Below are 27,329 nucleotides of genomic sequence, written 5' to 3'. Positions count from 1 at the left end.
ATTTAATCTGATTCCAAAGCCTCTGCTTGCAGTACTTTTAACTAAGGAATTTTTAAATAGGCATAAATCTACATTTCAATGCTAAGTAAATATGTGTTCAGTTACCCCCACCAATTTTGTCAAGCATATATTAATCAAACTTCAGTGATTACAAGACAAAAATTTAATGAAAATTGGTCAGTGGGTATGTAGTAATCCAAGAGGCAAAATAGTTACATGGGGACTGTATTAGAAATTTAAAATAAATGCTGAAGTAAATGTTACATATTGTCGTCATCTGATTCATCTTCTTCCTTCAAAGATTCCTGTTAGGAGAAAAAGTTTAAAATCAGTTTTTAAACTTTAATTGTAACAACCTGAATCTAATAAGCCACTTATTAAAAATTCTTTGAGACTGTCCTGGCTGGTGTGGCTCAGCAGACTGACTGCCAGCCTGCAAACTGAAAAGTCGCTGGTTCAATTCCTGGCCAGTCCCTAGTTGAGGACATGTGAGAAATAACCGATTCATGCACCTCTGGTACATTGCTGTTTCTCTCCCTCTCCCCCCCCCCTTCTATCTCTAAAAGTAAAGAAACAAAATGTTTTAAAAAGTTATGTCACTTAAAAAATGAACACTGGGTTAGAATAAAGTACCCAGATAAAAGTATAATTAAATATATCTTGTCTAACAGTCAACTATTTTTCATAGAATATGCACAATACGAACACAAAAACCTTTGCCATTTTCACCAAAAAAAAGAAAGGAATCAGCAACTCTACCCCATTGAGAATAACCTAGAAAATTTCTGTTTCAACTCAATTCTTGTTATTTAATATAAATCATTAATATAAATTTATTTCCATGGAATTTTCATGCAGTGGACTTACCTTAGCATATTTCTCTGCCTCTTCCCTTATATCTTTTGGAACAATTTCATGTCTTCCTTTAGTTACTAGAAATGAAGCCACATATTTAAATGAATTAATATTGTGATTTGTGATACCATGCAATATACACAGTCCATAGTTATGGCCCATTTAAAATTAATGTTAAGTTGTACTTTGAGTAATATCAGGTACTTTGAATTCATTTTTGTGTTCTCTCCACAGCCGTAAGAAATTAAACCTGCTCAAATTTAGCTCTTATGGAGACAAATTATACTATAATTTATCCTCAGTATTCAATGACTAAGTTTTTAAAACTGACTTTGAAGCTCTGGTTACCATGCTAGAGAGAAAAAGTTGGTTTCTCAGTAGTACTTTTTAAAAACATGAAATGTATATAAACTATTCACAACTTTAATCAATTATTAGGCAGAACATTCCCTTTCAAAAAAGACTACCTGGTAAATTTGTTCAGGCTTTCTTTGTTCCATGTCTGAACACACTTTGGCAATACCTACTACAATGGAACATATGCCTATTTCATGACCCAGCTATTCTACTCTTAGTATATTTCTAATAGAAATGTTATGTTGGTGTTGTACTCAATGTCCACAGAGGAAGGGAAAAAAAGCTACTGTCCAGCAAAACAAAAAGAAACTGGTAATTTAAACACAGAAATACTATTCAACAAGGCAAGTGAACAAATACTAATAATACACAGCCACACAAATGACTTACACAAATGTTGAAGAAACTGGACAAAGTACATACTGTATAATTCCATTTATATAAACTTCAATAGGCTAAACTATGGCGTTAAAATTCAGCATAGTGGTTATTTTCGGGGGGGGGGGGGGAGGTATAGAACTGATTTCAAGGAGGCCTAATGCATGACCTGGGATTAGTGTTAGGTGTTGACCAGGAGTGGTTACATGACTGTACCCATGTAATAATTCACAAATACATTTATTATTTGTATAATTTTCTATATGTATGTGAGATTAGCAAATTATTTCTAAAAAATTTTTAAAGACATCCAGTAGTAAGTTTGGTTTGGTACACACAACTCAGAAGAAAATATATAACAGTAACTTACTTTCACCAACCCAGCTGAGCTCCAGTTCAAAAGCTTTATCCTTAACTTCATCATGCACTATATAAATTCTAGAACAGAAGAGGGGAAATTACTACAATCATTTGGTTATCTATAAATACTGTAGTTCATGTACCTAGTCCGCACAAATTATAACACCATTCCTTGTATAAAATTATACATACACACAGTTTATATTTATGAACACTAGAAAACAAGTAACACGAGATTGATGAACACTACAAATGACTCAATATGCCTTTAAAACTCATAGTTGTGTATTTTGGTACATTGCTTTGGAGACATAACTAAAAAAGATAACTCATAAGGAACACAAATGGGAAAAGGCCATCATCACCTGTTCCTTTCAGGATATTTGTTTTCTCCATTAACTGTTTTAAGTTTTGCAGTTGCCAGTGGTCTCTTATCTGCAACTTCTTGGCAGGACTCTTAAATCCTTGTGCATTTTCCCCTTAACCTGGCCTTTAAACGACAATATGTGCCAAATTGCAGCAAACAAGGAGGCACTGTCACATAACACATTCAAGTAAAAATTTCAAAAAATTAAGTACCAGAACAAAGCTTTCCTATTTTATACTTTGCACCGTCTTACACACTTTACTTTTAGAGGGCATTCCTAACACCTTGCTATAATACAAGAAATCATCTTGCTTTTCTGAAACTCCATATTACTAAACAATGAAGAGATGGCTTTCCTACATGGAACTAATTAGTATGTACTGTTACAGCTAAACATAAAAAGTCTGGTAAGGGCTAATTTCCAGAATCACTTTTCAGTGAAGAAATCTGAGTTTATCCTGTTAAAACTGTTGTACAAATAATGAGAATTAATTGCTTTGTCTCTTTTTAATTTTCAGAGAGGGGAAGGAGAAATAGGGAGAGAGAAATATCAATGTGTGGTTGCCTCTTACATGCCCCCCCCTACTTGGGACGTTGACCCACAACCCAGGCATGTGCACTGACTGGGAATTGAACCCATTACCCTTTGGTTTGCAGCCCACACTCAGTTCTTTTTAAAAGGGGTTCTGCTTCACAACTAGAAAGGGGAAGGTTCTGGTTAAATGGGGGGGGGGGGGGGCAAGGGGAGTTAATAGGAGTGTTAGAAAATTAAGACTTTTGAAATCATAAAATACTTTTGAGATTTCAATATATAAAAATTATCAGTTGGATGAGATTAAGGGGATCATTTAGTATACTTACTGTTACATAAAAGACCTCTCTAGGACTTTTTCCCTTGCATGTATTATTAGATGTAAAACTTTAGACACTTGTACAAAAAGCTGACTGACTAGACAGTGTTCCTGTTGATATAGGTGCTGTGAATTCTCTGGGGAATTGTGTTTACAACTTTAAAATCTGAAAAGCTAACTGCAGAACCAGCATTTTGGATTTTTTGGACATTAAATGCCTGCATTCCTTGAGCTAGAAGAATTAAAATTAAGTACTGCCAACTCAGGTTTACTGGCTTTGTTGTTGCTTACTGTTCATTATTACACGGCATTTGGCCCTAGGTGTGGCTCAGTGGATTCAGCACCAGCCTGTAAACTAGTTTGATTCCCAGTGTAGAAGCACATGCCTGGGTTGCAGGCCAGGCCCCCCAGTGGGGTAGTGCATGAGAGGCAACTACGCGTTGATGGTTCTCTCGCTCTCTTTCTCCCTTCCCCTCTATAAAAATAAATAAAAGTTTAAAAAAATAATTATTACATAGCATTCTACTCCATACCTGTAACAGGAACCACTTCAGGCTTTCTTACATTCTTTTAAAATGTTTTGAAATACTAAGTTCTCATCTTGTTACAAGAACTTTTATCATTAACATTATCGTACGCACAGAAACATTATATAAATGAGTCAGTTTCGTGGATCACATACAGAAATAACTAGCTGTAAACCAAAAATAAAGCCCTGGTTGGTGTAGCTCAGATGATTGAGCACAGGCTGTGAACCAAAGGGTCGCCAGTTCAATTCCTAGTGAGGGCACGTGCCTGGGTTGCAGGCCAGGTCCCTGGTACAGGGTGCATGAGAGGCAACCACACATTGATATTTCTCTCCCTCTCCCCTTCTCTAAAAAATGAATAAAAGCTAAAAAAAATAATAAAGTTTGTAAGTTAAGATTACTATTATTAGGACTTGTGAGATTTGGGAAGTTGGGAACTGGGAAATAAAGTACCTGGAGGTCCACTATATCCTCCTACCTTAAATTCTATCATCTAAGCAAGAGTTTTAGTTTGTCAAAAGGTGTTTTTTCCCCATTTCATTCATTGTCACTTAAAATGTGAATATTCTTTTCTTCAATTTTCCTTCAAATAGTAAATTCACCTTCTAAAATTATGTACTGTTATCTTCAAACAAAACAGCCTTTTTGAATTAATGTATAAGGTAAAAAGTGAAATATTTTTGTCAATAGGAAAATTTCAACTTACATTTTTGCAACTTCCTTAACAACATCACGACACGTCATTTCTTTCATCTACAGAAAGTAAAATACATATATATATATATATATACACATACATATATACACACACACAGTAAGTTATGGGTCAAAGAAACACTTTCCACTTGTAACTATTGTCTTATTTTTTTCACAACCTTTATCAAAAACCCATGCTCTTGAGATAGATTCTCAGCTATAAGACCAAGGAAAATAACCAAAAATCTCCAAAGACCAGAACCTGTTTCTTGATTTAGTTTAATGTTTTTAAGTTGTTATGCCAAAACATATTCTGGACAGCCATAATGCTGAGTACCACTAATTTTGTGATAAGTAAAATTTATAAAAATCTATATACCCTTCTAGTCTATTCACAAGCAGACCCTGATACTTAAAAGATTGGATTTTTTTTCTTTATAACCAATCTGGGAAAAGAAAATGCAAACAAATCATGCATACTTACTATAAAGACATGAAGAAATGTGTAAGATAAAATGTTCCCTGTGGAATTATTCAAGACAAAATTCAAAACAAAAATGCAAAATATTAGGGAAAGCCTTGTAAAACCAAGATTTGAGTGGGTTCTTAGGACATAGTTGGATTTGGTTTGATTTTGAGGAAGCAAATGAAATGGCAAAAGTGGGAAACCAAAACCTTATTAAAATCATTGTTATAGTGAACATCTGGAATCAGGGTAGAAAAAGAACCCTTAAGTGCCCATCAGAGAAGTTTATATACCGTAGGTACTGTAAATCACCAATGCAAGATTTTATTAGGCATATGGGTTTCTGAACATGTGACAGGATTAAAAAAAATGTCTGAGCAAACTGTCATATTCTAGATATGGTGGGAAGGATAGAAATGGTAAAGAAAAAGGGTATTCACCAAGCAGACCAGACTTGAGGTGATTCAGTTACTTCACCTCTAGGTTCATTAATATTTTTGGTATTTATTTAATTTAAAAAAATCTTGATGCTCTGTGCCTGCACAACCATATGAGGAAGCAGGACCAACAACAAAAAGCATAATACTGAATTAAATTTAAGAATACCAATCTTGTTAGGAAACAGACAAATCCAGTATGTGGAACCAAGTACAAAAACAACTGCCATGGGCTTCAAAGAAGTTAATACTGGGGGAAGAGAGGACTTAAATTAGGAGAGGTATTCAGCCCTGGCTGGTGTGGCTCAGTGGATAGACTGCCAGCCTTCAAAGGGTTGCCAGTTCAATTTCCAGTGAGGGCACATGCCTGGGTTTCAGGCCAGGTCCCCAGCAGAGGGTGTGTGAGAGGCAAATTACACGTTGATGTTTCTCTCTCCCCCTCACCTTCTGTCTAAAAAAAAAAAAAATCTTTAAAAAAATCCAGTGTGTGAACCTTAATTATATCTAGGTTTGAAAAACAGTTTCAAATGACATTGTTTCCTAAGCCAACTTGATTATGGACTATTATTTAGATGACATGTTAGGTGTGATAATGGTATTATTCCAAGGGGACAAATCCTGAAGCATTTAGGAATGCAATGTTATGATGCTGGCAAATTTTGTTTCAAGGCATACAAGTGGATAAAATGTTGGAAAATAATCTAAATACCTGCAATCTAAATGCAGGTATCTGTTGTACTATTCTTACCTTTCCTGATGTTTAAACTTTTTCATGTTACACTGGGGATGACATGAAGGAAAGGAATACCAATCTTTGTATTTTTGCCCTTATGGGTTAAGTTGTATCATACAAAGGAAAACTTAGGTAAATGTGAAAAGGCACATTTTAAATGAATACAAATACAAATTCATTTTTATATATGTTTGTGAAGTTTTTATTTCATTAAGTAATATTTTTGGTAAACACATCAGAAGAAAAACAGGCCAGAGCAATGACGTAGAGCAGTAGCTGATAAACTTTCTGTAAAGAGCCATACAGTAAAAGTAAATGTTTTGGATTTTATGGTCCATATGGTCTTTGGTCCCTGTTCCAACTATCAAACTCTACTATTACAGTGCAAAAGCAGCCATAAACTGAATGTGGCTGTGTTCCCAAAAAACTTTCAAAAGTGTACATAGTTTGCTGACCTGATTTAGAGTATGTTTTTGTCATTCAGGTATACATTTTTCTCAACTAAGTGATCTCGCTCATTTCTTAGCTAGGATTTAACCTCAGAAAGACAAAGGACACTTGACTGATCTAAATACTCTCTTCAGATTTCTACACAAAGTAAGGAAAGATGAAAGCAAAAGGGAAATGAGTAGAAGATGGGAAGTTAGTGCTACATCAGGAAGTGTATGTATGACGGAAAAGAACACTGGTCTAAAAGTCGTAAGGTCTAGGAATTTTTCATAACCAATGTAATGGTTATGAGTCTAGCCAGTGTGTTTAGCCCAGGGTTGTGTTTGGGCTAAGTGATGTCTAAGACCCGTTTGTCAATTTTACTAAAACACCAAACATGAATTAGGCTTATAGGTGTAGAACGTGGTATTAAATTCCAAGTGCTAAGATGTTCTATAGAGCCTGGCCTTAAATACATTGAATGAGTAGTTGAGCAAAGTCCCAAATTAATAGTAAATGTATAGGAAAATTTTCTTACTGTAATTTACCAAAATACTGATAAATCACAAGCCTCCCTTTTTGGAAACTTTCTGATAAGCATTAAAGAGTTGGTAGATGCTGTTTTCATATTAAGTTAATCAATTTGCCTAAAAGGAAAACCAACATATTTTTAAGACATCTTTACACTATTATGAATTTCTGGCTCTTGGAAGAAGTGGGTAGTTGGAACAGGACAGGGTTTCATGCCTTCTGTGGATAGGAACAAAGGAACGAGAAGTGCTGGGACAGTCAGAGTCTTGTAAGACCTCCACAGACAAAAGTGCTCCAGAGAAGAGATGATATAATAAAACACCAAAGTTCTCAACCTAAGGCTCACAGAGTTCCATGAATGGGCTTGAAGGATTTTGTAAATTTACACAATAATTTGTCTGTATCTGGATTAAGTGTTTATAATAAGCACACATCAAAATCATAAAGGGATCCATGACATAATTCTACAAGTAATATGTTACCAGCTTTCCTATTCAGTTTCTTAGCGTCAATAAGCTCTGCTGTAAATAGCAAACCACACTATATCCTTGGTCAAAAAGGTTTAGTTTGTAGAGGCAAAACTTCATTACATGAGGATAATGTTATAGCAAAAATTCAAGCATTAAGTATGTATTACCTGAAGCTTTTCTATTTCTGTCTTTGCAGCTTGCCTGGCTTTGCCAATAGCACAGCCCCAATAACCCTATTTAAAAAGAACACACACCAATATATATATACACACATATATATCATTCAACTAACATACTAGCATTAATCATTGATGACTACTGTTTCTATTTAAAGTTAATGAAAGGATGTTAAATGACTTTCAAAAACAATTATGGAGAAATACAATCAAACACATCCTAATGAATAACAAAGGGCTCAAAAAACTTAAAACACAAAACTTAATTCTAAAATAATATGGATTATTTATAATAAAGGTATATCCAAAGAAAAACTAATTATATCATTATATGCACTTCATGAACGAGAGACATTTTTGAGTAGGAATGAAAAAAATTATTAGCATTATAACAATGAAAAAGTTATTCTGAAAGACAGAAATCCCTGAGTTCTACACTCTAAATTATCATTCTTTTTTATGTTATAAAGGTTATTTTTTACTTTTTAATTAAAGGATATCCATTTATACTTGTGTATAATGACAAAATATGAAGTCTTCACTTATTTTTTAATTAGTAAAAACCATAAAAATCTCAGAAGACAGTTAAGATAATTATAGAAAGGTCCAAGAAATCCTATTTAAAATCTTTTTTTAAAAGGAAAATAACACAGTTTCAAGACACAGCTAATACTGACAATAATGAAGGGAATATCACATACTCAAAAATCTATGTTCTTTATGCAGTTTTTATAAACAGTACACTGAAAACCACAGATCTTTCCTTTGCCTCATATTCATAGATTTTTGTTATTCATGATAACAAAATGTTACTTTCTTTGAATGAATAAATTTTAAGGATACTTCATGTAATCTAAGTATATGATTTCAGTATTCATAAATTACCGTTAAACTAAAAAAATTCCATATCATTCAAAATTACTCACATATGAAACACCTGATGGGTCAATCATGTAGAGTTGTGCACCGTCATTCACAGTGTAAGACCCTAACATGAAACTGCATAAAAGTAAATTACTTGTTTAAACCATGGGTCTTAATATCATAAAAGTATTTTAAAAACACAGTGATAAAAATGAAATTATACTAAGACAAACTACTTATATACATGTAACTCATTATACAGTTTGATAAGGTAGTTTCAATAAAAACTAGTACATTTTTGAAACTTCAAAATTCATGTGGCTTTGTTTGCTTAGTATTAAACATTCTGATGAAACTTTCCTGGAAGGATAACTGTAGATAAAGGAGTACTGATAGATGGAAAACTAGTAAGAGGACCCAAGAGGTAAAAACATAAATATGAAAAAGCCAAGATGACAAAATTCATGATGTGAGTACACTGAATCTACCTCAAACTCTTGTTCCACTCTTCATTCTTTTTTGGCTATTCCTCCATATTCCTCCAGTCATTTTTCTGAAATAATCTAAATTGGCTCAAAGCACTTCTATATGCTCAACAAACTTAGAATTAGGCTATTAAACAATCATATGAATTACTGATTTTCTGAAAGTGTGACTTTCTTTCCTTTACAAGTAAAATAGAAACCAGCCTCATCTTATGTATCATTTCATGTTCAAAATACCGTAACAGCCACCAGTCCAATTCCCTACTGTCACTCCCTTCATCTTCCATGTGGCTATAAGCTTATCTTTCAGAATATATAACTGATTACCATTATTTTAAAATCTTCAATGTTTCCTTAGTATGCAGCAGACTTCTCTATTATCTGGCTCCTTTATCTTCAATAGTGTATAAATCTTACAGTGTAGACACCAAGTATAATTGACTACTTGCACATTACCTGAAATGCCTGTGTAGTTTCATACCAGTCCCTCTACTTGAAATACCTTTATCAGTCCCCCTACATTTCACACCCTCCTTTCCTTACCAACTCCCCAGAAAGAGGCCATTCCCTAACTGGGTATAGTGCTCCACTATACTCAATACATACATTTATCCTATTGCCTCTTAAATGATATCAGTGGTAACTTATCTTTGTGCCCTCCTATCCATTTATGACATCTATGACTGACTCATAGATTATATTGAATATTTACCGAAAAAGTTTTCTCCTCTACACTATTCTCCCTTAAAAACAGAACTAATGAATTAAGAGCTCAGTTGAAAGGTTAAAATGAAAGGTAGTTTAGGAAGTCTGAAAGCAAAGTGTTTCATAATATAATTTAAGTAAGAACCTTAAAAATGACTAATATAAAAAAAATCCACAAGTTGAAGTTACTGCTAATAGAATAACACTCAGGTTTTCTCTAATGTCTGTTCCCCTTAATAACTTAAATATGATCATAAACACCTCAAAGGTAGGACTAAAGCTAATAAACTTACTTTCTACAAACTTTTCACAGTGGCAAGCACTCAGATTATTAGTAAATGTTCATTCTGATCAAACATGACTGACTTATTTATTTTTTAAAAGTTATAACCTAAACATTTCTTATTTGAGGGAAATCTAGTCATGACAGATCTCTCAGAAACTGTATTTGCATTTTTTTTAATCCTCACCTGAAGACATTTTTTCATTGCTTTGAGAGAGACAGAGAGGATGAAACATCAATTGATTGCCTCTGATACACACCCAGACTGGGGATTAAAGCCACAACCTTTAGGTAAGGGTGGATGTGCCAACCTCCTAAGCCACACTGCCCAGGGCTGTATTTGAATATTTACATGTACTCTAAGCCTTGATGCAACTGAATCTCAGCTTTTCCCCCAAATAAACATGCCAGCATTCCACATTAACAATAGAAACTAAGACTAACAGGAACTTAAAATGTAATTTTGTATGGATTCATTAAAAAATTCCCATTCAAGCCCTGGCTAGTGTAGCTCAGTGGATTGAGCGCGGGCCTGCGAACCAGAGGATCGGGGTTCGATTCCCAGTCAGGGCACATGCCTGGGTTGCAGGCTGGTTCCCTGCAGGCCAACTCCCAGCAGGGGATGCACGAAAGGCAACCATACATTGATGTTTCTCTCCCTCCCCTCTAAAGATAAATAAATAAATAAAATCTTTAAAAAAAAAAATTCCCATTCAAGAGCATTTTACCTAACTGCTTCAAGTATACAGATAGAAATTAATGAGAATACTGATGTGTAAGTATAGTTGGCTACCTAATAATGACAATACAGAGTATCAATCTGCAGTTTCCTGAGAATGTCAGGGTCTAACATCAGAGATTTATTTTTTGTTTTATTGAAAATTAAAATTTTTTCTCCTTGTGATAACTCAGGTTTTACTGTCTTAAGTTTCCTGTATATCATACATTAGTTTTAAGTATAGTTGTCAGGTTGTATATTACATTCTTAGTACTTATTTATAACTGGACGTTTATACTTTTAGACCAGACCACGTTCCTCCAAAAATTAATTATAATCAGATTAAAAACATATGAGTTCTGAACCCTGGCTGGTACAGCTCAGTGGGTTGAGCTCGGGCGTGCAAACCACATAATCGCGGTTCGATTCCCAGTCAGGGAACATGCCTGGGTTGCAGGCCAGTTCCCAGCAGGGGACTCACGAGAGACAACCATACATTGACATTTCTCTCCTTCTCTCCTTCCCTTCCCTTCTAAAGATAAATAAAATCTTTAATAAAAAAAACAAAAAACATATGAGTTCTACACTTGATCTTAGCCAAAAGGCTGAGAAGCGATAAAACAAAACAAAACATGTGAGTTCTATGTTTCATCATCAGTTCAAGTCTGTATACCCCTGACTGGGTAGCTCAATTGCTTAGAGGGTCATTCCAACATGCCAGGGTTGCAGGTTCAATCCCTGGTCATGGCACATACAAGAATTCACCAATGAATGCGTTAATAAGTAGAACGGATCAGTGTTTCTCTCTCCTCCCCTGTTTCTCTCTAAAATCAGTAACAAAAAAAGCCTGTATAGTGTTTTTCACTATTCAAAGTCTTTATTTTTATGTACACTGTTGTAGTTAATCACTGCCCTAACATTTCTTAGTAGTAGTTCATATTTTCAGGGGTATAAAAGGTTAAAATGTTGGTTAAAAGATACCTACAGTATAGATCTTACTGAGTATCTCAGAAAATGTCGTACCTGCAGCCAAAAGGTCTAACAGCACTGTAGAGTGTATATGCATGTACATACATGGCCACTCTGTCTGCAAGATGCTGAAGGAGTGGAAGAAAACAGAAAAGCTTATTAATAAACTTCAATTATTGTTCAAAAGCCTCCTCAACATGTCATGAACTTACTTTTAGTGGAATGTCATAGCCAAAGTTGGACCTAAAGTTGGAAGCTTCTTCTCTTGCAATGTCTGCTAAAGAACGAGCATCTGCCAACAAACCGGCTACTGCCTGAAAGAAAGCACCAATTTATTATATACACCCATTGTATGACGGATCAAGGAAAGTATGTAATTATTGTAGGCTTTTAAAACATTTAGCAAGCATCACCATTAAAAATAAGTTTTTTTGGCTTGAAGGTTTACTTCATAAGACTTTCTGGCATTTTGATGCTTGGGTATGGAATTACAATTTAGAAATGTACCAAGTGTGACTCACTGCTTTGTCCAATGATCACATTCAAAAGAAATATTTCTATAATAAATCCTGCATGTCTCTCCACTTACCATTTCAGTATGAAGGATAAAACAACAAAAAGAATTTAAAAACTATTGGTCTTTTTAAGGACTGCTCTTTTTTTTCTTTAAAGCAGTTATATATAAAAAAAAGCTACTAAAACTTTTGGTCTAAACAGCACAAATTCAAATCTTCCTTTTCTACCATCTGACTATAAATTGTAATGCCAAACCAAAGTGTGACAAACCACTGTCTTCTATGATTGGTGGCTTACAACTGCAGTTACCCAACTATGTACTGAACTATTGAACTATCCTAGGGCACTGATTTGTTCAAGCAGTTCAGGTTCAACATTAGACCATTCATACTCCTTTCAGGATCATCATATCACTCAGAAGCTGGGTTGCTATAACAAAAAATTAGTACTTTTCAAAAATCAATATGGAACAGGAAATGAGGGGGACAACATGTAATCTGATTCCAAAGTTTAAGAAGTTGTGCAGTGCACATTAACTGTGATTATTTAAAAATAAAATAAAAATACATTTCTTTCATCCTATGTGTATTTTTACATAACTACTAAGTTTTTAGGACATAAGCACTAACTTGTTTGGACCTAAATACATAACAAAGAGAACAATGAGTAGGTATTTTGGGGGGGGCCTAGGGAAGCCATGGGGGAAAAAAATTACTGGAACACAGGTACTAGAAACCAGAGTCTTAAGAACTGCTTGGTTAGGAAATTTGCAGAATTTAGAAGTTATATCAGAATTTTTAATAGCCTTTTATCTACTGCTACCTACTAACAGTAAGGATGATGAAATTCCTAACACACATTGAGCACTCATAACATGCTAAGGATTTTACATGATCACTTTTTTAACTTTTCCAATAACTGTATAAGGTAGGTACTATATTACTATTGTAGTTTTGTGGGTGAGGGTACTAGTGTTTAGAGTAATCTCCCTAAGGTTACATATCCAGTAAATTTCACCATTTAAATCAACTATTGCTTTGGAGAAAGCTTACTGTGTAGTCTTAATAATTCTCAAATCATTTGAAGTTGACAATCAGAAACACAACATTTAACCCTTCATTGTTCCCAACCCTCTTCAATGTGCATCTAATGTTTTACCAATTTCTGGCTATTAAGGAATGCCATCAATTTCCTGGCTTTAAATAACAAATGTTAAAAATTTGAAAATTCTAGAATAACAATTTTCCTATCACTGAAGTCCCTGTAAGCATATATTATTTTTTTTAGAACACCCCTATGTAAAGTAGTTTTTACTGAGTGAAGGACTGCCTAACTCACTAGTTCCCCTTCTATTAGCTAGGTTACAATGTGCCAAGTTTCATAAAAACTATCAGTTTCACTAGCAATAATAAATTTGTTCAGGACAGAAAATATGTTCAAAAAAATAATCACTGAAGAGACCAAAAAAATTTATCTGTAGATTTACAACCAACTGGCTCTATGTTGCCATCCCTTTTGTGTTTATGTATAACCTATCTCTTTTAGAAATACCAAAGGTAAGGGCAGAGTGTGTGTGTTTCACAGGATCTCTCCCTGCAGACTGGAACGTGTACACCATGCGAACCCAAGTCTGAATCCCAGCTTATATCTTGACCAGCTATACAGATCTGTTTTCTCATCCATAAAAATGGGATTAGTATTACTTTCACTCAGTTCAGAATTAAACAAGATAATTTATATATAAAGAGCCTCTGGCACGGTGCCTAGCACACAGGTCTTCTCATTTCTTCCTAGCCTTTTCAGTAAGCCGGGTTAGAAGTCTTTTTCTTTTCTTCTCTTTTCCTTTCTTTCTTCCTTTCTTTTAGGTTATTCTCACTAAAGAAAGTCTGATATTCACATAGGATGACATCAGTAATGTACTTATTACTTGCCTTGCAATTATGCAAAGTAGTCACTCAAGACACCAGCTGCATGAATTAAGTTAAATACAGTGATACCTAAGAAACTATTAAAAAGGATGTGTCCCACTTTTCCTTTCATTAAACATCCTTTTTTGGTACTCCACTTACTATAAATAAAGGTATTCTCTATCTGCTAATATCTTCAATATGACAGTGACTCCCACAAGGGACACAAAAACCTAAAGATTCTTTGATGCTCAGAAAATGCCTTCATCAGTGATCTATGCTGCCAAGATCTTTTTTCTACACGTATTTCTCACTCTTCTCCCTCATCTTTTTCTTAAAGCAGTTGGTTTTTCATATCAATTTCTAATCAAGTTATGAGAATGCTACCTTTATTTTAGACAGTGAACTATTTACAAACCAGTAACTCTCTGTAATTACTTCTGTGGCTGCTCTCTAATCTGTTTCTGCCTCATTGCCCAAGTAAAAAACGTGTTCTTATAATCTCATTTTAATATATGCCAGTCAGTTACTTTACAAGAAATTGGAAAAGGCAAAAACAAACCTTTTTAAAAGTGACCTTACCATTCCAACATGCCGATCAACATTAAAAAGTCGTTTGTTCGAACCTTCCTCATAAAGTTTAGAAAGGACTAATTTTTCTACCCCAAAGACAACGCCATCTTTACATCTGATTCCAATAGCTGTACTGAAACAAGCAGAAGAAAATCAGGTTTTTTAAAATGAAAATAAACCTCATAAACTTAAAACACAAAAATAGGTTAACATTTGTGTGTGTTTTTTAAAGATTTTATTTATTTATCTTTAGAAGGGAAGGGAAGGGAAGGGAAGGGAAGGAGGAGAGAAATTTCAATGTATGGTTGCTTCTCATGCGTCCCCTGCTGGGAACTGGCCTATAACCCAGGCATGTGCCCTGACTGGGAATCAAACTGCAATTGTGTGGTTCGCAGGCCCGAGCTCAATCTACTGAGCTACACCAACCAGGGCAACATTTGGTTTTTTAAGCATGGCAAGTACTTTAAAACAAATACATTTGAAAACTAGAAAGGAATAGTAAATTATATCCATATAAATATCATGTGACAAAAAAATCTACCATATTGTGTCATAAAGATATTATAAGTGCAAAAAAGATGCCAACAAAATATGTACAAAATGGCACAGTGTCTGGCATGTGATAGTTACATTATAACAAATATTGACTAGATTCATGTCCATTAAAAACATTACATAGTATGCATAGAAAGATAGGCCATACACCAGCTAAAAAGTTAGCTGTGACTAATTTGGGTGGAGAGATTATGATTTTTTTCTTTCATTTGTTCATTTGCTTTTTCTGCACTAACCACGTATTGTTAATAATAAGCATATAAAAGAACAAAATATGTTTTATACAACTGTTTAAAACAGAGTAGATCTTAAAGTAACCTCAAATTGTAGAGAAATTAAGTTGTCATTTTAAGATGAAAATACATTAATTACTTTATTCTTCCAAACATTTTCATAAAGGGAATTCTGATCGGAAACAACCAGAAACACGAACAGAGCCACATATACATATTGCAAAGAAATGCAGACACTCCTTCCCCAACACGTCCCGTATCTCCAGTGGTTCCCCTATCAAGTTTAAAGTTCTTGGCCCACCTTTCAAAAATCCTGAGAATCTGCACAGCTCATCTAGCTTATTTAGTTTCCTATTATAAATCCAGTACTCTCCTGAACTCAACCTTGCTGTCACCCCACAAACACTTCATGTTAATTTCCACTGTTATACCTTCATCTTCCTCACTGCACAGTTCTTTATTCTAATTTAAAAGTTCTCAAAAGTGTGGTCTGTGAACTCCCTTGGGAATCCCCAAGACCCTTTTAAGGGGATCTGTGAGGTCAAAATTATTTTCATAGACATACAAAGACATCATTTACCCTTTCCACTGTGTGGATGTTTGCACTAACGGTACAGCACAGCAGCACTGTGGGTAAGACTGCTGGCACCTCAACACAAATCAAGGCCATTTGTAGTTTACTACTACAAATGGTGGTAGTAAACTACTCACTGTATTCTTCACTGCTATGCTCTCACAGTTTAACAAAAAACAAAGGAACTTTTAGTTTAAGAATGTCCTTGATAAAGCAGTAATTAATTTTACTAGATGATAACCCTTAAGTACCTTTTTACTATCATACTGAAATGGAAGGTACTCAAAAGCACTTCTGTACATCAAAATAGGATGGCTTCCTAAAGGGACAAGCACTAGTAAAACTGTTTTTGAGTTGTGAATTTTCCAATGGACCACCTCTTTTTACCTTCAACAAACCTCAGAGAAACTACAGTTATTTACACTTAAGTATATGGCAGATTTTTTCTAAAATGAACAAGTGAGCCTTTCACTTAAAAAAAAAAACCAACAACAAAAAAACAAAAACAAGAAACCAGTTAATCATATTGTACTGTCAGTGATAAAATTCAAGTTTTTTCAAGCAAAAATTGGAATTTTGGAAAACATTCACCCAATGTGAACTTGTGTTCCCAATACTTACAATTTATATGATCAGACTGATACTAATATTGATAAGTGTGATGTTTCTGATAGTTTACAACAAAATATCTCAAATTTGGAAGATCTATTATAACTCAATCAACCAGTATTTTCAAAGTGACCAATACACAATGTTATAGATCATGCATGGGTAAAACATCCAAAGTGCAAAGACAACCCAACAGATTTTAATTTCCAAGTACAAAGAGTTGATTGTTAAGTCTTCAGACACCACACTGCAAAAAAATAATAATAATAAAAAAACCCTTAAGAAATGATCATTTGTCTAGTTTCGGTGTAATGTCATAGAACGACAACTATAATTATCTGAAAAGGCTATTAAAATACTCATTTTTGCAACTACATATCTCCATGAAGACTGATTCACTTCACATGCTTCAATAAAAGTAACAACATATTACTGAAGCACATGAAAATCTGTCTTCTATTAAGCTTCCATTAACTATTGAGATTCACAAAAATGTGAAACCATGCCACTTTCTAGCTACATTTTTTTCTTTATATTTTAGGTTCTTTTTCATTAAAAATGTTACTAATATTAAATATTTTAAAAATGTTCATTTAAATCATTTATGTCAATGTGCAATTGTGTTATTTTGATTGGATATTTTAAAATTTCTTTTGAACCTTAACATGGTAAATAGTAATAAGATTAATAAGTTGCATAAATCAAACCTCTTTGGGGGTCATAGTAAATACTGATAGAACCTATATAGTGTACATTAAAAAATGCTCTTTGAGATCCTGACACCAAAGTTTTATTTATATTTTTGTTCTAAACAATCTAGTCCTTATGTTGTATTTCAATTTTCCTATCATATCCTGATTCCTAAATGAGGCTAAGGGGGACGATCATAATTTAATCTTTTGCGTATTACCTCCTATGGGCATTCTTTTGTAAAATTATGATCATAATATACATGTTATAATACAGTGCTTTAAGTATTAACTTACAGGTCATTATTTGTGTTCGTAGTTCCTATACTTAACAGGCACTCAAAAAAAACGGATTTTTAAATTCCGAGGATTAAATTTCTTTCTTCTTAAAAAAGTAATTACCATTCAATGCAGAAATATAATCTTAAATCAAATTACTTAATTAAGTGGTTAAATGTTTTCTAACTATTAGTTTATATGCCAGAGTCTTAAGAAAATTAATACACAAGCTAATTTTTCTAATTTCCACTTTTGTGCCCACATAGCACTTCAAAATTTTTCCAAATGTTTTTATATATATTTCATTCTTCTTGTAAGGTATGTGAGGCACTTAGGGTAGATGTCTCCACCCAAATTTTACAAACAACAACAAAAAAGTTACATTCAGAGGACTGAAAAAAAGAACCCTATCACTAGCAGCAAGGAGGAAAATGCACATCTTGTGATCCTCATCCAATATCCTATCATAGATATCTTTAAAAGAAGTACTTTCGCCTGGTTGGTGTAGCTCAGTGGCTTGAGCACGGGCTGCAAACCAACAGGTCGCCACTTGGATTCCCACTCAGGGCACATGCCTGAGTTGTGGGCCAGGTCCCCAGTGGGGGCCATGTGAGAAGCAACCACACATTGATGTTTCTCTCTCTTTCTCCCTCCCTTCCCCTCTCTCTAAAAATAAATAAACAAATAAAATCTTAAAAAAAAAGAAATACTTTCCTAGTATTTTTTTCTTTGTGGAGGAAAAAATACATTTATTTTTAATGTTTCGAGTTTTAAGAATTCCAATTTTACTTAAATGAAGCTGTTTTAAACCATATTTACATATACTTAATAGAAAACAAATTACTAAGATACACAGATCTTCATAGCCTAGAGTCAATTTTTTGAATTACAGATGCATTACAGATTCAAAATGCATTTCCAGTTTTTCTTAGTCAATATTTCTCTTACCAGTTTTTTTACACTCAATGGAAGTACAAGAATGAAGAGAAGGAGAAAAACAGTAACTTCTTCAAGTCTTTCTCCAGCTCCCTGGTCTAAGACCTATCTTCCTTTATCAAAAGGAAGAAAATGCGTCAAGTTTTTAATTGAATTTGTTTCTCTTCTGAACTCTACTAGACTTCATATACAATGACAAATACATTTTAGCCTAAAGTCTTAACAGCCTTACTTTATTATAGCATCAGGTAATGACAGCTTATAAATATCAGTATGTCTAATACAACTTTAAACACAAAATAAACTAACTGTTTATTTCAAATCCTGTAACAGGACTTAAAATGTATCTTTTTTCTAAATTTTTATTTATCTTTAGAGGGGAAGGGAAGGAGAGAGGGAGAGAAACATCAATGTATGGTTGCCTTTCGTGTGTCCCCTGCTGGGAACTGGCCTGCAACCCAGGCATGTGCCCCGACTGGGAATTGAACCTTGATCCTTTGGTTCGCAGGACCGCAGACTCAATACACCACCAGCCAGGGCTTAAAATGTATTTTTGTTCAAAAAAATTTACCCATTTCGTAAGCCATTAGAAATCCATATACCTTCTTTCTACCACTCAGAAGATGGCACAAAAAAATGACTATTGATGCAATAACTATTGAGGGCTTGCTAGGTGATAGCATGTGCAAAAAACTAGGGATAGTCACCACGCTCATAACTTCCATAGTCATATATTAATGGTACTAGTAGAAATCTGAATAACTCAGTATTTACACATAGACTTTTTCTAAAATTCTACAAACATTGCCCTATTCTACCTCTATTCCAAAAGCTTTCATTATGATGAAAATAAAAAAATAGCTGGTGTGTCTCAGTTTATTTGAGTGGCAGCCTGCGAATCAAAGGGTCATTGGTTCAATTCCCAGTCAGAGCACATGTGTGGGTTCCCAGTGTGGGTGTGTGAGAGGCAACCACACATTCATGTTTCTCTCCCTCTCTTCTCCCTCCCTTCCCCTCTCTAAAAATAAATAAATAAAATCTTTTAAAAAAAACTGAGCTTAAACACCATTTGTCTAGTAGGCCTGAAAGTCTTTGAGATCTGAGTGAGATGAATAAAAGAAATTCTTTTTTAAGCGTTCTTTAATTCATCCCAAAGCTGCTTTAGATTCAAAATACAATGATCATATAATTATAACTGATAAAATTTCTTCAATTAAAGAAATTTTCTTCATAAAATTTGTCAGCAAGCTAATAATTTAACCAAAGTGTTATAGCAATGCCAAGAAATCATTTTAGTGCATTATTCTAAACAATAAAACAAAGAGTACAGGAAGTGAATCAAATAGGAAAATATCTTATTGATCCTACATCTTTCTGTTCTCTCTCTAAAAATCAACAGAAATTAAAAATAAATACATAAAAGGAAATGGGCTACCAAAGATGAAAATGAATTCGGTTTTATGTACTACACTTGAAACATGGTAAGATGTCCAAGTGGGTTAACACTGGAATCAACTGGGAACATAGGACTGGGGCTCATGAAAAGATATGGCCTAAAAAAAAGATCTGGAAAAAATACTAAACAAACGAATGAACAAACAAATTTTAAAAAGAAAAAAATCTGGAAATGACTAATAAGTTAAGATTATTTTAGGGCACATATTATTTTGTGCCAAAGTAACATAACAAAGGCTAAGTACCAGAAATATGTAAAAAGAGATATTAATTAACTGGTTGAAATATGGTAATTTTAAGTAAAACAGTGTTTCTTACCTACTATTTTCCACAGCCTTCATAGCATATTCAACTTGAAAAACTCTTCCATCAGGAGAGAATGTAGAAGCTGACAGGTCATACTAAGAGGAAAAGGGCAATAATTAGCCTCTAATGATATATCCTGGACAGTAATAACCTTACAATTCTTTTTCTAAATGACTTAAAACATCAGCAATGTGTGTTAAATCTCAATAAAGACTTTGTTTTAACCTGTCAGAGCAGCAACAGCAGCTAAGAGAAAACTTACACACGCTAGATTTCTGCTACTGAAAAGCAACAGATACAAGTTCTAGATAAAATAAACTTTTTTCACACAAAACACAAAGCTCATAGTATGGCAAAAATAGCACTGGAGTGAGATTACTCTGATTCATAGCTGTGGGACTAACAAACTGAAGGACCTTAGACAAACTATTCAACATTCAAACATTTAATAGGCATATATTAGTCACTATAAGGAAATACAAAGAATACTCCTTCTTTAATTCCTTTATTTTAAATCAGACTAAGCACAAATCTCGGTGCTGGAGAAACAGCAGTAACCCAGAAAAGAAAGGACTAATGAAAATAAAATGGGGTGAAGTGATTAAGCTGGAGGAACCACTACAGTCTACTTGATAAAGAGAGCCCTCCCCAGGGCAGTTATGTCTTGTTATTTAGAGTGAGTCACAAACGAGGAGTAACCAGCCATTCTGGATATGGTGGAGCCATCCTGGCATCTGGCATAAAGACCTAAAGCTAGAAATAAGCCCAGCACAATTAAGGAAAAGAAATCAGGCCACTGTTTCTTGAACACTGTAAGTGGTAGAGAGAAAACTGTATTAGAGACATGTAAGGAAGGGCCAAACTATGTTGAGTCTTCTAGGCTGGAATATGAAGTTTATATTTATTCTAAATGTAATAGGAAGCAAATGGAATTTAAACAGGAGGAGTAATATGATCTAATTTTTTAAAATCACTCGTCTGAGAAATGAATTGCAGAAGAAAAGAGTAGATGCAGAGATCAGGTATTACAAAAGTGGTATTTCAAATAAAGAAAAAGAGATGGAAGGCAGTATCTTTTGAGGTAAAGACTACCTCCCAGGCTCCCTCCACCTCAAAAAACAAAACAAAACAAAAAAACAACAACCCTGCTATTTGACTGGCTCTAAGAATAAAGTAAAAAAGAAATCAAAAAGGTAAATCAGATTTTTTTTTGAGTAACAGAACTGTACCATTCACTGAGCTGAAGACTGTAGGAGATACTAGAGAAAGAAAGAAAAGAGGACTTCCGGCCAAGATGGAGGCGTAGGTGGAAACACTGTGCACCCTCCCCACAACTAAATTTAAAGACAGCAAAGTTTTAGAAACAAAAACTCCACCAAAACAGTGAAAACTGAACTGTACGGAAGTCAGACAACAGGAACCACTCAGCCAGACTGGTAAGAGGGGCGGAGTCAGCGGTGGAGCTGGGTGGGCTGGAAAGGCTGTTCCTCCCGTTCCTCCGACAGATCCAGGAGCAGAGGTGGAGGTGGTTGGTGGATCCCAGGCGTGGGGTGGCAACAGGCGGACCCAGTGAGGGCGCAGGGCGGCTGGCTGACTGCGGTCACACATTTGTGAGCAGATAAACCAAGCAAAGGAGCGAACGAACAGTGAGACAGACCACTCAGGCTAGGGCCCCAGTGGGAATTAGAGCCTGAAAGCACCAACTGGAAAGACTTTCATGGGGTCGAGGCTCGAAGGCCCACATAGAGTTCCTTGGAGAGACCCACAGGGTCCTAGAGAGTACATGGGCCCACACACCCGGGAACCAGCACCAGAGTGGCCCAATTTGCTTGTGGGAAGCCACAGAGGGACAGAAATCTGAGAAGCAGCAAAGGAAAGTGCCATTTTTTCCTCTCTCTGACCCTGCCCCCTCATACAGCCTCACTGACCCAGCAACTGAGTTGCCCCGCCCTGGTGAACACCTGAAGCTCCGCCCCTCATACATAACAGGTGCCAACAGACCAAACATGACTCAAGAATAGCTCAAAGCCCCAGAGCCCATAATTCTAAGTGACCAAGAAATAGCCAGCCTTTCAGATGCACAGTTCAAAATACTGGTGATCAGGATGCTCACAGAATTGGTTGTTTTTAGCCACAAATTAGAGGAACAAATGAAGGCTAAATTAATTCAAATGAAGGGAAATGCACAGGAAACCAATAGTAATGGAAAGGAAACTGGGACTCAAATCAAGGGAGTGGACCATAAGGAAGAAAAAAATGACCAAACAGAAAAGAATGAAGAAACAAAAATTCAAAAAAATGAGGAGAGGCTTAGGAACCTCCAGGACATCTTTAAACGTTCCAACATCCGAAGTATAGGCGTACCAGAAGGGGGAAAGAAACAGCCACGAGTGGAAAACTTATTTGAACAAATATTAAAGGGGAACTTCCCCAGTCTAGCAAAGGAAATAGACTTCCAGGAAATCCAGGAAGCTCAGAGAGTCCCAAAGATCTTGGACCCAAGAAGGAACACACCAAGATTATGAACACATCATAATTACATTAGCCAAGATTAAAATGAAGGAGAGAATCCTAGAAGCAGCAAGAGATAAGGGGACAGTCACCTACAAAGGAGTGCCCATCAGACTGTCAGCAGATTTCTCAAAAGAGACCTTATAGGAAAGAAGGGGCTGGAAAGAAGTATTCCAAGTCATGAAATCCAAAGACCTACAACCAAGATTACTCTATCCAGCAAATCTTTCATTTAGAATGGAAGGGCAGATAAAGTGCTTCTCAGATAAGGTCAAATTCAAGGAGTTCATCACCACCAAGCCCTTATTATATGAAACGTTAAAGGGACTTATCTAAGAAAAAGAAGATGAAAAATATAAACAGTGAAAGGACAGCAAACTCACAGTTATTAACAACCACACCTAAAACAAAAGCAAACTAAGAGGACAGCTAGATCAGGAGCAGAGCCATAGAAATGGAGATCACATGGAGGGTTAGCAACAGGGGAGTGGGAGGAGGAGAAGGGGGGAGAAGGTACAGAGAATAAGTAGCATAGATGGTAGGTAGAAAATAGACAGGGGGGAGGGCAGGAATACTATGGGAAATACAGAATCTAAAGAACTTGTGACACATGCACATGAACGAAAAGGGGGGAATGGTGGAGGAAGGGTGTGCAGGGTGGAGGGGAGTGAAGGGGGGGAATGGGACAACTGTAATGGCATAATCAATAAAATATATTAAAAAATAAAAGCAAAGGAAAAGAAAGAAAAGGAAGGAGGAAAGGAGAAGGAAAGGAAGGAAAGAAAAGAAATTAAAGGTGAATTACAGTTTCTCATTTGAGCAACTAGAACGGGACCATTCATTGAAGACTGAAGGTTGTAGGAGATGCAAAATGGTAAAGAGAAAAGAAAATCCAGAGCTCTACTTTGCACGTATAGTTTGAAATGCCTATTGAACGATAAAGTGGAGAGAAATGTCAAATAGACAGGTCTTCTTTATTTTAAGATTTTATTTATTTATTTTTAGACAGAGGGGATGGAAGGAAGAAAGAGAGGAAGAGCAACATCAATGTGTGGTTGCCTCTTGCATGCCCCCCACTGGGGACCTGGCCTGCAACCCAGGCATGTGCCCTGACTGGGAATCAAACCAATGACCCTTTGGTTCACAGGCTGTTGCTCAATCCACTGAGCCACACTAGCCAGGGCAAACAGGTCTTATCAGAATTAGAAGTGAAGACAGGAGGTAAGCCCTCAGGTGATCCCTGAGTCTCAGTTTTCTGCTGTGTTCAGTGAAGACCCTTAACCCTACTACTATAATGCCAAAATACCTCATATGGTTATATTATCAAGTATCTTTACAGGGTTTGTATAGCGAAACTATCAACTGAAGATAACATTAATATAGTTGCAAAGTCAATTTGCTACCACAGGCATCACTGAACAACTATTCCTAAAAAGTATATACATGATATTGATTTTAGCATAACATAACCAAATTGATGAAACCATTGCAAACATAAGTTACCTGTTATCAAACTCAGAAAACCAGTATTTGGGCTTGATGCTGAGTATTAAAATGTTGCGAACTGCAGAAACAGATGAACTAAGAAAGCCATTACTCTATGCCTTAATGCAAACAACCAATATATATTTCTAAGGAAACTATACTTTCTGCATGGAGAAACACATAAAAAGAGTAAGCAAAATACTGTAGCTATGCAGTACACTTAACAAAGGAAGGCAGTAAGCCGAATATGAAGGATTTGAAGTCCAACTTCAAAATCCTCAAGAACGGTTAGGTCCCTAGCTAACCACGATAGTGTGCTGTTATGTGACCTGCACAGGAAAAGCTGGGACAGGGATAAAACAAGGATTCTTCTGATTTCACTTTCCAGACCGGTTTTCTTAGTTCTGTCCGGACAGGGTTGCCGAGGGGTCATACTGAGTGGTCGATCACTACACTCGTAGGGAAGATGGAGAAGGCCCGGTGAGTCAGCAGCACCCTAACAACTGCATGGAACTGTCCCACGGAAAGCTGGGTATCAGACCTTGGAATCGCAAGTCCCCTGGCCTCAGTGGTTCTCACGAGGAGCTGACGACCAAACCCTTCACACTAATTCACGCCCCACGAGTTTCCACTTTCGGTTTCCCTGAGAGGCTAAAGAAAGTGACTCAGCAATCCAAAGTGGGTCCAAATCTTACTGCTCCGCTGCCAGCCCGCTACAGCTTAACTTAAAAGCTTCCGGTCACCGTCAACGCAGACTCGGGCCTAAAAATTAGCGTGGGAAAAACACCTGAAATTGGCCCACTTAGTCGAAGGCAGTCCCGGTGCACCCCAAACTGGTGCACCCCAAGCGGCCTGTCCGACCTCCCTTCAATGCTAACCCTTTGACTATTAACACGGAGACAGCGAACTCACCCCGGTGCCGATTGAGCTCATCCTGCTAACACCACCCGAACGTGTAGAGCGTCAGGGCCTACAGCGGTTCTCCTACCCTGCAGCGCGCAGACTAGTAACAGGCTCTCTCATTGGCTGCTTTTTCAACCAATAGCTTTCTTTGTGGCTCTTTCCTTGGTTGTTAGCCTGGGGAACAGAGGATTGTGGGAAAAGGAGGGGACTAAAGAGGCGGGCGACGTACATTTGCAGAAGCAGTGGAGGTGGGTTAGGGAAGCTCAAGGCGTTCTTCCTTTTCACCTTTGGTTGTGAGTGTTTTTGAGCTATTTTGAGTCTTCGGGTTGATTGAAAAGCTGTTCTATTCCATTTCCTAGAATTATTTATCTTCTATATTACTCCTCTACTTTGCAACCTTATTCTTTCGGTAGCAAAGCGGAGACGTGTTCTAACCAGGACCTGAGAAAGCTATAGGGGAAAGGTTTCCCTTCATCCGTGGCTTCCTGCCTCTGACCCGGTATTTTGAGAGCATCCCCGACCCACCTGTCCTCATAAGGAAAAGAGTTGCATTCTAAGGGTGCCATCGTTGAGCTCAGGGATTTTACTGAAGCATTAGAAACCTTTTTGTGAATACAACTATTTAGTAGAATTAAGGTTAAGACTAATAAAGGTATTTGCTGAATTCTGATGTGTCCCGAGAACTCCGCCCCGTCCCTCAAAGAGTTTACATTCAATGGAGGAAATAGGCAACAGAGTAAATACGCAAAATGGTCGGACCTTGTGGTAAGAAGGTAGAAGACACAATGGAGCTTTAGGCCTAGTACTTAGAAAATGACTCGGAGTTGTAAAGGAATATAAACTTAGTACGTTACAGGAACGGTCAGGTCAGTGTGGCTTGTCAGTGATTAAGTGGGGGAGATGATAGGAAGTGAAATCAGAGAGTTGGACATGGAACCAGATCTTGTAGTGGTTTGTATTTTAATCTTGATTATTAGTGGAAAGCCATTAGCATTTTTTAAACTATTAAATACTTCATTGTGTATTTCCCCACAAACAATATTTAGTCACAATACAAAATTAAAGAATACTATTTTCTGATATAACAGACTTGTATAAATTTTAGTGATTTTTTTTTAGTAATGCCCTTCATAGCAAAAGAAAATCCAACACCACACATTGCATTCAGTTGTCATGTCTCTAGGCTCCGTTAATCTGGGAAATAGTTGCTTAATGTAAATAGTTGCTTAGTAATCTCCACCGGAGATTATTCCATTGTCTCAATTTGTCCTCATTTGATCAAAAACAGTTTTTCTTCTTTCCTCTTATAATTAACATTCTTTATCATTATATTCAATGACTCTGTAATTCTTTCCTCCGAGCTTTTGTTATTTGAGCTCCATAATAATAACTTTTGAGGGTCCTGTCTCTCAGTTGTCAGTAACCCGAAAGAGGCTTTATTTTAAGTGAACCAGAATCCCCTTCCTCCATTTAACTTTCCTTGACTAGACCACGTTACAGGAAAAGAGCTAACCTCCACTGTTTTTTTTTTTTTTCAGTGTCATTAGTCTCTTAGAGGGTGAAATTTGTTTTTTAATGCTGCCCCCCAAATTGTAGGAATCCAGTATGCCATTTGATAAAGGGCGAAAAGCCCTAATACAGGTTTTTTAAAGGTAACTTGAGTGCTCACTTGGGCAGCACATATATTAAAACCGGACCGATTCAGAGATTAGCATGGCCCCTGTGCAAGGATGACACGCAAATTCAAGAAGCGTTCTATATTTTTCATACCTTTCAAATGCTGTAATTAAGCAGTCTTTTAAAACATCTCAGAGAAAATAATCAATGAACCTGTAATTATAAGAATTTGTTTTGAGTTTTCAGTGATCTTGGTATACGCACGCAATAGAAATTCTTAAATTCAACCATAATTAAACAAATGTTTTAAAGAGTATTTGAAAATAATTCGGAAATGCACATTTTATAGTATGATACAATTTTCTCTAAGCAATGTTGGGGAATAAAAACCTAATGTAGCCAAGTAATGATTAAGAAGCATAAAACTAAGGCTTTCCCTCGGACGCCCGGCTAGCTCAGTCGGTAGAGCATGGGACTCTTAATCCCAGGGTCGTGGGTTCGAGCCCCACGTTGGGCGTGCGTTC

The 27,329-nt window shown here is 36.0% G+C and overlaps 1 protein-coding gene and 3 non-coding genes across 4 annotated transcripts; 2 read left to right on the top strand and 2 right to left on the bottom strand.

Annotated features, from left to right (window-relative positions):
• Window positions 1-143: 143 nt before the first annotated feature.
• PSMA3 (proteasome 20S subunit alpha 3) lies at window positions 144-25,303 on the bottom strand. The gene is made up of 11 exons (XM_037054393.1): window positions 25,198-25,303; window positions 20,302-20,384; window positions 14,663-14,786; window positions 11,870-11,971; window positions 11,712-11,785; window positions 8,560-8,632; window positions 7,625-7,690; window positions 4,402-4,448; window positions 1,961-2,028; window positions 868-932; window positions 144-305 (listed from the first exon to the last, which is right to left on the bottom strand). The coding sequence occupies exons 1-11, from the start codon at window positions 25,216-25,218 to the stop codon at window positions 261-263; spliced, it is 768 nt and encodes a 255-aa protein (XP_036910288.1). The 5' UTR covers window positions 25,219-25,303; the 3' UTR covers window positions 144-260.
• Window positions 11,116-11,305, bottom strand: LOC118992681 (U2 spliceosomal RNA). Its single transcript, XR_005067691.1, has one exon. It is a non-coding gene; the product is annotated as a U2 spliceosomal RNA (small nuclear RNA).
• Window positions 25,304-26,849: 1,546 nt separating the features above from the next.
• On the top strand, window positions 26,850-26,953 carry LOC118992700 (U6 spliceosomal RNA). Its single transcript, XR_005067701.1, has one exon. It is a non-coding gene; the product is annotated as a U6 spliceosomal RNA (small nuclear RNA).
• Window positions 26,954-27,249: 296 nt separating this feature from the next.
• On the top strand, window positions 27,250-27,322 carry TRNAK-CUU (transfer RNA lysine (anticodon CUU)). Its single transcript has one exon. It is a non-coding gene; the product is annotated as a tRNA-Lys (tRNA).
• Window positions 27,323-27,329: the final 7 nt, after the last annotated feature.

Source organism: Sturnira hondurensis, unplaced genomic scaffold, assembly GCF_014824575.4.
Source record: "Sturnira hondurensis isolate 20B ecotype Veracruz unplaced genomic scaffold, ASM1482457v3 Scaffold0008196, whole genome shotgun sequence".
NCBI lineage: Eukaryota > Metazoa > Chordata > Mammalia > Chiroptera > Phyllostomidae > Sturnira > Sturnira hondurensis.
This window is presented reverse-complemented; position numbering and strand designations above follow the sequence as displayed.